This window comes from Mercenaria mercenaria, chromosome 5 (genome assembly GCF_021730395.1).
Source record: "Mercenaria mercenaria strain notata chromosome 5, MADL_Memer_1, whole genome shotgun sequence".
Lineage (NCBI taxonomy): Eukaryota > Metazoa > Mollusca > Bivalvia > Venerida > Veneridae > Mercenaria > Mercenaria mercenaria.
Window position 1 is genome coordinate 71,992,335 of NC_069365.1, and position 12,400 is coordinate 72,004,734.

At 35.0% G+C, this 12,400-nt stretch overlaps 2 protein-coding genes across 4 annotated transcripts in view; one reads left to right on the forward strand and one right to left on the reverse strand.

The window, feature by feature from the left end:
- The window catches only part of LOC123557588 (uncharacterized), a 36,965-nt gene extending 33,441 nt beyond the window's left edge, over positions 1–3,524 (forward strand). For both annotated transcript variants that reach the window (XM_045349141.2, XM_045349140.2), the window contains exon 2: positions 870–3,524. In XM_045349141.2, the coding sequence (XP_045205076.2) occupies positions 885–2,750 (1,866 nt within the window). In that variant the 5' untranslated portion in view covers positions 870–884 and the 3' untranslated portion in view covers positions 2,751–3,524. The remainder of the gene's footprint in view (positions 1–869) is intronic.
- The window catches only part of LOC123557589 (arginine--tRNA ligase, cytoplasmic-like), a 252,954-nt gene that overhangs the window by 126,503 nt on the left and 114,051 nt on the right, over positions 1–12,400 (reverse strand). The window lies entirely within an intron of this gene.

Below are 12,400 nucleotides of genomic sequence, written 5' to 3' on the forward strand. Positions count from 1 at the left end.
GCAAGTGAATGCCATGTTGGTTTTTTTTTTCATGCAAGTAATTAAAGTCCATGTTATTTTTTTTTCATGCAAATTCATCTCACTTTAAAGGCAATACTTCGAAATCTGTTCATTTTGTATGAACAAAATGTCCTGTTTTTTTCTGCAAAAGTGTGTATTTGTGCTGGGATATGACATGAAATTCAAATTTTAAAATACTAAGCAGGAATAAATTTTGTTCAAAGGTTTTTAATTTTGTTGACTGATATAAGCACAAAATCCACTCAAATTAAACTCACAAAAAAGACAATAATTTCAATGGATGTGTCTTTAGAAATTAACAGTGCTCGAAAGGCTTCAAAGTCATCTTACTTAATTCTTATTTTTTTCATCAAAGTAAATTACAAGTAACACACCAAAGACTGGTTAACTAGATTTCATTTCTGTTTTATCTAATTGGTAACCTGTTCTGTCCATCAAAAGAATGTCACTTAAACACATAAGAAGTGAAAAATTAAAGTCTAACTGAACTGCAATTAACAGAAAAAGCAATTATTGCTGCAGTATATTGCAGGATGAACTACAAGAAGTGAAAATGAAATTTCTCAATTGCAATTAAACATGCCATTGCACTGACACAAGAAGAAATTTCCAATGTTTCAATGTGTCTTGATGATTTTTTAACATAATTTTAAGTTTCTTCACTTTGTAAAATGTCAGCTGAACCATTTGTCACAAGTCAGAATAGAAAGTGGGCCGGCAGAATTTAAATAAAAAGACAGTTCAAATATGCAAAATGTGAGCACTAGTTTTAAACTAATACTGTATCATATTTTTCATGATTTATCATTACTAAATAACACAACCTTATCTTTTTTCCTTTATTTCAGATACAACCTCTAAATATGGACCAAAACAACAATGTAACAGACGTTAGCACAGACACTCAAGCAGACGGCACAGAAATGGAACTATATTCCATTGTCTTGTCAGCAACAGTATTAATTTTTGCAATTCTGTTTGGCGGAGGCGGCTGTATAACAGTTCTGATTGCCATGTTTGTTCATCGTCTGCTGCGTAAATTGCGATTTGTATTAATAGGAATTCTACTTTTCGTCTGCTGCATCTTTGACTTGATATGGTGTCCAATTGAAATAACTCGACTTGTGATTCACCATCAGAATATAAATGGAAATACAGTATCAACAGATGCCGTCAAAGATTTAAAGTATGTAGGCAGCTCATTATACGTTTTATTGCTGTGCACAATTGCTGCAATGGTTGTTCTAATCTGTGTTCAGAACTTGTTGAAAATAGTCAGGAAATACGATAACATTCCCAAGATGATGCTGGGAGTTATTTTTGTCCTAATATGGCTTATTATTAGTATTTCTCTAACAATAGCATACATTCTCGTATCCTATGGTGACCAAGATGATCAGGTATATCACAGCATCAACCGCAAATCATTCCATTTTAAGCTTGGACTGCAGACATTATGGATAGTATTACTTCTGATACCTATTCTATTAATGATATCAATTCATGTTCATACGAAATTCTGGAAAACCAAGATACTGAAGGAGGTTTCTGATCTTCATTCGACAGACAATTTCACTGTACCATCACTCATTATAAAAAGCGTCGAAGAGATCGATGAAGACGAAAATGAGGATGAAAGCTCCGTAGCTTTGCCCTCGCCCGACGTTGTGAAGGATTCCGCAAGTGGATCTCCTGTTTCAAAGAGCTCAAAAAGTGCTTTGAAAAAAAGAAGTGGGTCACCATCATCCCAAAAAGTTGTGTTCGCTGACACACCAAGCCCTACAAGAGAAGAAGCCACTCCGAGTCCAAAGTTCGGAGACAGATTCAAATCTCCTAATCATCTTGGAGTGAATATGGCTGCCATATTAGGTCGGCGGCGTCACACTATTGCACAAATCTCAGATCCGCATTTAGACCTTATGCAAAAGGCAAAAACATACAACTATGTCAGAAAATTTTCCGTTGATATATCAGCTTTACAAGCACAATTAGAAAATCCAAAATTGAGTAGCAATTTTCCATTCCATTCTCAACAGGACATTAAAGCATCTCCAAAAGAAGGGCTGGAAAAAACCACTTTTGGATCACAACAAAAATGCAACAGACGCAGCAGGGATGAAATTATGAAAAGTCAGGAGATTGCCGAGGAACCTGAGAAAGAGCTTGAATCTGAAAATGAGATGAATGAATCAAACGAAACTAAGACTGAAACCGTGACCGATGTGAATGAAACCCAATCTGTGCAATCGCAGAATGTCAGTATTTGTTCTGCTCGTTCTCCGCGCGATTCAATATGCCCAACTCCACCACTCATAAGCTTAACACAAAGCGATGGTGAAGAAAAACAAATTGAAATAACAAACGATGATAATAACCTGGATGACTCATTCCAATCATCGGAGCATGTGTTGACCAAACTACACAAACCATGCAAGCTCTCATGTCTGCTTGTTGCAACCTTCATTCTAAGCATTTTACCAATGTTCGTGACAGAAATTCTCCGAGACCACTGTCTTTCTCCGAACGCTTATATTAACGTTGTAACATGTATGACGGCTATATCGACTGTGCAAACTATGATTTACCCGCAAGTGATTTTCTGCGTGGATGCAAATATTAACAAAGCTGTGAACCAATCTTTAACGCATACGCGTATGTGGATACTGCAGCTGTTCAGCAAACAGCATCCAGTAGCAACCACTGACGATATCTCTGACACAGAGGTCTAACTGACAAGTTCTTAAAATTCAAATGAGGCAACATCAAGTTAATCAAGTTTGTTTGTAACAAATAGGCCAATATAAATAATACCTACCCATTTAATTATATTTGGTCAAACCTTTTAGCGCTCACACAATTAGTGTTATTGAAGGAGTAAAATGCATTTCCTTACAAAATGTATAACTTGAAAATTTGAGGAAATAATTTCTGTACGTTTAAGGGGAATGGGCATATCATAGAATTAATGGATTTCAAAGCAATTTTGAAAAACATTATTTCATTATTGCATTTTTTTTCTTCATAAAATGTGTTGATTACTTTAATGCAATGAAGCTTTGAAGTTTTTAAAATGGCATGATTAATAATTTTAAGAAAAAGTCTTTCCTTTTTAGGGGAACATGCTCTGTTTTAATTTTGCCTGTTAGATATCTGCTTATTCAGTTTCCTCTTAAAACGTAAAATTAGTATTTTTGTCATTGCTACGTTTTTAAATGCTTAAAATTCTCAACACTTGATGAACTTGATGTGGCCTTGTATTGCTAGTTATGACTGTCTCTCTGACACGGCTATACCGGCTATACCGTGGCTTTCCAGTAATTGGCAGTTACACTTTAATCATGATCTTTACAGGATTATAAACGGATAAAAAGGAGAATCCATTCCATTTGAGAAAAAATCCATATTTTTCATTTATATCTTCATTTCCCTATAGTGATTTTTCTCTGTAAATTATCTCTGTCATATATCATTTCATTATGAAAATAAATATTTCACACTTTTAATGGAATTTCTGGAAGAACCAGTTTTTTCACAGAAGATACTTACATGCAGCCAGTGGTTTTTAAATTTCTAACTCTAGTACCCACACTTTGGAAATGGTTGCTCCAGTGACACCAGCAGATGGTTTCTTGTATAGAGGTTGAAAAGGTACCATATAAAGAAGATTATGTTAAAATGAACACGTTCCGTTTAAATTGATATTCTTCCCAAACAAGCTAAGGGGAAAGAATATAAATCCATAGTGAGAAGTAACCTGGATTTAATTGTGTCTATATACTTGATAATAATCATAGCAAACAAATTCATGACTTATTGTGCGCTGGACAAGTTTGAACAAGTTTTCTAAATAAAGTGTCTAAAAAAATCATCCGTTTTTACAATAATAAGTAAATACTTATTCCTTAGTTGAAATCATACAAAATCATACAAAATCAGAATTGCTAACACAGCATCCAGCAACACACTGGTTTACCACAGAATGTTTCCTTCTTGGCGAGTTAGAGCCGAATTATACCATATAGTGGGAGTGATCTTGTCTGTAATACCCATGCTGCACTCTGTATGCAGAGTGACTATACATAATTATATGAGCCGTGCCATGAGAAAACCAACACAGTGGCTTTCCGACCAGCATGGATCCACACCAGCATGCGCATCCGCGCTTTCAAAGCCTATTGCAATTATAGAAACTGTTAGCGAACAGCATGGATCCTGACCAGACTGCGCGGATGTGCAGGCTGGTCTGGATCCATGCTGGTCGCAAAGCCACTATGTTGGTTTTCTCATGGCACGGCTCATATAGTGTTTTATCAGTTCATGTTTTAGATCTGAAAAGACAGTTATTAGAGTTGAATGATTTTTGTTTGTTTGGGTTAATTAGCACTGTTTTTCAACTGAATTTCACTTACATAATGGCGGGCAGTTAACATAGCCAAAGTTACTGGATTCTATAACAGTACTCACTTTTTCCCTGCAAGTTACTTTAAACTTTTCCACATGAAATCGGAGGCAGAGGAGAAATATGATTTCAGACACAATATTTATCACAAAACTGTCTTTGAGAACTTAAGACACTCCTCTGGATCGCATGAACCATCCACGCTATCCATAGATAGCACTTCCCCTACCGAACTAAGCCAGCGGACCTATTTCAGCTGATGCACTATGCCACACTATCACCACCATAATCTGTCTTATTATACCTTTATTCCCCAAAACATTGATAAGTAGATCTAGGAAAGGATTTGACTTAAGGATGGTTAAAATTTAGAAGACTGATCTGAACAACATGTATTCCTACGCTTATTTCAGCTAAACATCTGTCTGGATGCATGGTTTCTTTGTAGCCCGATATAAAATGTAAATATCTTTTACGCAACAGCCGTCATACAATGACCAATTTGAAACAAACAATGGCTTATCAATCTCATCCTTTAAAACATATGTTCTTAGATCAATGAAATGATAAAGTGTTCTTATTGTTGAGAAGATGGGCACAAGTACTGTAAAATCCAATTTATTCCCAAAGTTCAAAACTTTACCATTTTCAAAATTACGATCAAACGCACAGTTTTTTTGTAGAAAATTTTGTGATATATGGCCATCTTTCAAAAACATTCAAACCTAGACAGCCCTGCCGCAAGTATTTATGACTGCGAATATGAACAGTGAACCTTGTGAAAATGAACCATTCAAAAATACTCTGATTTTACATCTCTAAAAACAGAACAAGTAAAACGAATTATTCACTTCTGTGGTTTGCCACTTCTGTTTTAGACCTAAAAATTGTCAATATAGTCATAGGGGCGCTAAAGCTGTGTTATAACCCTCATTTTTATTCTCTGGTTAGATATGACTAACAAATGAGCCATGCCATGGGAAAACCAACATAGTGGGTATGCGACCAGCATGGATCCAGACCAGCCTGCGCATCCCCGCAGTCTGGTCAGGATCCATGCTGTTCGCTAACAGTTTCTCTAATTCCAATAGGCTTTAAAAGCGAACAGCATGGAGCCTGACCAGACTGCGCGGATGCGCAGGCTGGTCTGGATCCATGCTGGTCGCAAACCCACTATGTTGGTTTTCTCATGGCACGGCTCAAATGTTAGTAGCGTTACTTCAATAAATAGCCTGCAACAAATTTAAACTTCTTTCAGCAACAATTAACAAGCAGCTATTAATAACACAGTATTTGGTATCAAATGTTACTAACGTTACTTCAATAAATAGTGTGCAACAAAAAACAACAACTTTTTTTAGCAGCTATTAATAACACAGTATATTTAGTATCTATTTAGTTGTGCAACAGCCTCCACATTTTCTAAATTAATTTGTAATGCAAAACCAATCTGCTTCATATAACATATAAAAGTCTGGTGTCTATTAAAGCCTTGTCTAGTCTACCAAAATAAATAACTCCCCCAGGCTGTCTGGTTCAAAGTCTTATTTAATATCACTTGATTTTGCAAATGTTAGAACTGCAGAAAATGGACAGAGGAATATCTCTCCTTATTAAGACATACTGAGAATATTCTCACGATATGAGGGCATGTATGCAGTAATAATTTATAAATAGTTCCATGAACATGACATTTTCTATGACATTTAATGAAACTCAGTTCTCTAATTTTTACACTAGAAATATCATATCTCAAGAATAAAGAGTCCTTACTCTCTACAAAGGCCATATATTCCATTTTCTTATGACTTGCCATTTTCCAGTTTTGCATTTAATGCAACAACCCAAGATACAAAGGCCATAATCCTTTGATCATTCCGAAAACAGTTCTAAAATTTCTTGGTGGTCTTCTAAAATGAAACAGGTCACTTTTCTGTTCTTGTACCAAGATCTGTTGAATTCATTTCTTGTTTAAAGGAACCAAAACCTGCCTTTCCATTGTTGCAATTATTCATCACTTACCTGTTCTGTCTTCGAACGCCACTTTTTTACTCCGCTGACTTAATATCTACCTAGAATATCTTAGGAATACCAATGGAATATGACCAAGTACTTTTTTGCAAGGAAGCTTTTATATCAGACTTGTGAAAGAGAGAAAATTTTACCACATATCTTGAAAACAATACCCAGAGGTATTTTCCTCCACTGTGAAGAGTCAGAAATATGTCACATGACCTCAACTTTAAAACCTTAATACAAATTAACAAAAAATCTTTGTACTTTACAATCTTCCTACTCAACCTTTACAAAGAAAAAATAAACCCTTAACATAAGATTCACTTTTTGTCATCTGTAATTTATATACATAAACAACTTACACCACCTTAAATACCAAAGATATTCACTGGAGAGAAAGACATTACCAAATCAGGATTTCTGATAGCAACAAATCAATCCAATTTGTTCTGTCTAGCTAAAAACTCTTTACTGCCTTCTGTAATTCTTCTCCCACATAAATCCTGATTTTCTTCTTCAATTGTGTTTTTATCGACTTTATAGACATTTGTATTACTGCAATATTGACCCCTACAGCTGCTTGAATCAATAGAACCAAATCCTGAACGGGCAAGACACACTAATATTAAAATTACAGAATTGCTCTTGGAATACAAAATTTGAATAATTCCTAAAGATATACTGGTACCATATGCAATTCATCATTTTATTCTGGCACGATTTTATTTCTGTGGCGTGCAATCCGGGTCTCATCAACTTGCAAATGGAATCATCCCTTTCTGATGTGAATTGGAATATCTTTGGCTATGCAAATATGCTTGCAAATTTCCATAAACTGATCTTTATAGAATGAAACTAGAATGTGTCTGTAGGACACAGGGTGTGTCCCCCACTGGTACATTTGTCACAAATATTAAGGGAAATCATTCAAATGTTTGCAGTCTTAATGGGGTATAGCCTCAAAAAAAATTTATGAAATGGATTCATTATTCTATACCATATACTTTTTGAACTATGAGCATCACAAACAAAAAATCCACTATTTTGGCTATTTCAAGGGCCATAACTCTGTAATAAACGCTAAAAATTCTCAAGAAGAATGCCAAGTGTGCAAGGTCACATTATGATAAGGACTCAAGCAAGGTTTCATGTATTTACATTAAATACTTTTTGAGTGAGGCACATAATTAGGTGAAAATGTGCATTTTTTGACTATTTCAGGGGCCATAACTCTGGAAATAGGGGGCGGACACAGATGAAAAATAGGAGGTGCGCAAGTTCATATCATGATAAAGATTCATGCAAGGTTTCATCAATTTATATCAAATACTTTTCGAGCTACTGAGGCATGTCACAAGGTGAAAATGTGCATTTTTAACTTTCAGGGGCCATAACTCTAGAAATAGGGGGCGGAGCCAGACGAAAAATAGGAGGTGCGCAAGTTCATACCATGATAAAGACTCATACAAGGTTTCATCAATTTATATCAAATACTTTTTGAGCTAGGCGTGTCACAAGGTGAAAATGTGCATTTTGACTATTTCAGGGGCCATAACTCTATAAATAGGGGGTGGACCCAGATGAAAATAGGAGGTGCGCAAGTTCATATCATGATTAAGACTCATGCAAGTTTTCATGAATCTATATCAAATACTTTTTGAGCTAGGCGTGTCACAAGGTGAAAATGTGCATTTTTGACTATTTCAGGGGCCATAACCCTAAAATTAGGGAGGGAGCCAGACGAAAAATAGAAGGTGCACAAGTTCATATCATGATAAAGACTCACGCAAGGTTTTATTAATTCATATCAAATACTTTTTGAGCTAGGCGTGTCACGAACTTCGGATGGACGCACGGACGGACAAGAGCAAATCTATATGCCCCCACCACTCATGGGGGGGCACAAAAATAATGCTAGTTTTATGAAAATCCTTCCAGCAATATAAAGATATTGATTGGACACATTATTAAGCTATTTGACATTTGACCTCCAAGTGTGACCTTGACCTTAGACCTTAGTGACCTGGACCATGTGTGATTCATGGCATATTAATTGTTAGTAAACATCAGGGCATAAGCTAGGCTAAGATTTTAGGGAGAAGTCACTTCTCCCTCAGGTAAGATTAGGGAGAAGTGGAGAGATTTTAGGGAGAAGTGGCGAGATTTTAGGGAAAACATGGGAAGATTTTAGCACCATGACATGCAAGCTGAAAATGGAACTAAATATGCTTTATATAACGTTACTATTTTTATTATTCCCTGTCTTTGTTTATAAAGTCTATTAATTTAAAGTAAATAACAAATTCACTGAAAATGTCAGTGATTGTGTTTTCTTATCATTTTTAACATTGTGAATCTAATGTGATTAAACTGCAAATTCAAGTTTTTTTTCACTCTTGCAATGATTGTCCAAACCAAGAAAACCCTTTAAATATGAATACAATTTAAAAAAGTTAATTCCGTATCAGCAAAAAAAAAAAAAAAATCAAGCTCCAAGTGCTAAATTAAATGCACTCTAAGTCAGTCACTTTAAATAACAAGTATGTGAATTAAATACATGTCAATAGCAGTGACATCACCATGACATCACACGGAATACACATCTTCTTTGATCTGCTGGTGTCTCTTTGATACGCTGGTGTCCGCACACATTAAAAGAAACAGTTGTCAAACAGGTTTAACCCAGTTTCTGATGGCAGGTGTCAAAAATTTGCGTAAATTTCAGTTACGTTATTTTAGTCAAAGAAAGTGTCAGTAATAATATTATTTTTCTAAAGTTTGGGTTTTGAAAAATAGAGTAAAATTAAGTGGATTTCAGGAAATTACTGGAGCCAAACACGGTAAGATACTTTCTAATGGTCAAAAAAGAATGTGTAAGCTTATGTAATATAAACCCCTACTGCTTTGTTTATCAACAGTCAGTTTACAAAACAAGTGTCACCTTCGCACTTCTCCGTAATCTGAAGTAGGCGGAGCTTAAATTATGCTATCGTGTATTCCAGTCAAAAGTCAACAGGCCGATAGCGGATAACTGGAGGAGTGTGGATAAAAAAATCGGGCGACTTGAATTTCGCTTTGATGTTAGATTAGAGCGAAGTCGGGAGCTACAAAGCAACTATTTCGCTCAAGTCGCTCCCTATCTCAAGCCCTGAACATTATGTGTAGTTATTTAAGAATCCATTAAGAAGTTTGAAATAAAACTTTTTGACCTCTGACCTTCCACTGTAACCATGGCTGCCATGGTAGTGACCTGGGTTGGTTGCTCTGCAAGTCATCTTGACAAGGTTAACAAATGATGATAGTTTTATATAAATCTCTCAAGTGATTAAGAAATATGGAGTATTATTACAAAGTTTACCTATTTGACCTTTAACCTCCATGTTTGACCTACTAACCTGGGTCATGCATGATCCTAGTAGTGCTACAATGGTGGATTTTTATGTGTTCTTATTAACCTTTAGCCTTCTGGCGGCAATTGATTCTGCCTTTGCGACTAGTCAGTCCGTGCAGTCTGATCATGGTCTGCACTGTTCACTATTCAGTCAGTCAATTTTCAGTGAACACCCCTTTGAATAATAAGTGGTACTGTCCAAACTGAATGATGAACGAGTCCATTATAGAAATTTAGCAGAGTAAAGGTTAATAATAAAATCAATAAATGGTTTCGCAGATATATCTCCAGGAAGGAATCACAGACAGATGGACAAAAGACAGACCCCAATGACTCCAATATAGACACAATTTACTCCATACCTGACAAATATAAGGGAGAATAATTACATGAATCTGGGCTTGTATATCATATATACCAGCAAAACTAAAAGTTCCTGACACATCAAACATGTCATCAATAAATTTGCTGTCTGCCAACATGACTGCTGCAATTAATCCAAATTGAAATGGGCATTATAAATCAACCGACAATCACACAATCATTTGTTATTACTTCAATTAACTTTACACATAAAGTCATACAATTAGTACTAAATTTAGTACTGGTATACCCACCAGCGAGACTTTGAATTATGATATAGATCTAAGAAAGTACACGCCACTGGCATAACTACCGCCACTTTAGCGATACCATCCCGCATCTCAATAAATGTCTTTTCCACTACTAAAATGAGATCCTTGTCCCACACTTAAAGAGTCAGGGGAGTTTAACTATAGAATAATTACATCTCATTAATATATCCGCCGAGAATTATTGCATCTCATTAATATCTCTACTGTAAAATTATTCCGGTAATGACCAATTCCGATTATTGTACAATGCCTTGGAGTCAAGTTGATTTTCCCATCATCATCAAATTTCCTCCTCCAATTTTTAGCCCAGCTAAATAACTACATAATTTTGTCATCATAATTATTACTTCCAACAGGGATTAGAAAAACCACACATGACACTGGCTTGTCATATTTTTGTTGCTTTGCATCCTCTAAGATCATGTATTTATTTCTTTTTAAGACCTATACTCTTTTAAGATGATAAAAATAGTGATTATGACATAGAGGATATTACATGAGTGTCTTTTAATATTGTATTTATTAAACAAGTTGAATAAAATAATAAAATGTGAGGCTCTGCCAAGCATTTTATCAATTTTATTCAACAAGTTTAATAGATTGAATGTGGAAAGTCACAAATGTAATATTCTTTTTATCACATGTTAGCTTTTCCTGTCGAAACATCAAAAATTCTACTTTCTTTTACTATATAAACAAGTCTATTCCACCAACGTCTCCTTTACTATAAATGATGTCGACGTCAAAGATTTATTACACTAAGTGTATTATCATTTTTAAGTAATGTCTATATTACACTCCCACAATGTCAAACATGTGATAAAATAATTATAATAACGAAACTGCTAACAGTTCAAAAGTAGTATATAACCACTGATTACAGTGATAATTTCACAAAATTACCCCCTAAGAATAAGAAGTAAAACCTTTTAAAGGGAGATAAACTCTTCTTCTTGGCATTCACCAAGGGAGATGATCCGATATGCTTATACTTACTGAGTTACTTATCAAACTCAGGACAGCTGCCAGAGTTAACAAATATTTAACATCATTTGCATATTTCATAAGCCGTTCACATTTCAAACATGACAAAGAATCTTTTATAGCTTGATTTTATCTATTTCTTTCTGGCCTGAAGATTTTTCAAATGTAATTCAGTTAAATAACCAACAGTGGTCAAAGAACTTTATTACCATTCCAAAATGCTCTTCTAATACTATGAGCAAGTACAGCAAATTTAAAGTATGTTACATTATGAGGAAGATATTGGACATAATAAAAACTTTAACCAAAATTTCTAAGTAAAATGGGGCATAATTCTGGAATAGTTGCATTTAGAGTTACACAACTTGTCACACGGATGAACACTGTCACCATGGGTAAATACAGCAAGTTTCAACTGAACATCTTTAGTCTGAATAAGTTTGCTAACCAATTTTTACCAATACTTTATTTATTTAAAATCTGCCCACTCCATGGTCAGCTGCAAGAGATTTTTTTGCCTGCAGGATTTAATAGGTGCCTTGGGAGACAATGAATAACTTTAATTTATTCTTTGATAGCACTTACTAATATAGAATTTCACTTTCTCAATTCACAGATAGCACTTTGATATTTCTCTGTTAAAAAGAGAAATACAGGATGAATATTTTGAAGTACCGTATTTTACCTAAGTCTTGGGACAGCATAAAATAATTATTTTTTTCACTGTCCCAAGACTTATTTCCCGAAAAATAATTATTTTGAAAAGTGTCCCAAAAATATGGACACAATAATCGTCATCGGGTAACATCCCCCACCCACCCGTGTTGAAAGCGGAAAAAAAAAACAACGATTATCGGTAATTATTCTGTTGATAAACAAAGTAATTGGCCTTGTTTTCATCATCAATTAACACCCCCTCAAAGAGCTAAAAGAAGTGTGTCGGTATCATGACAT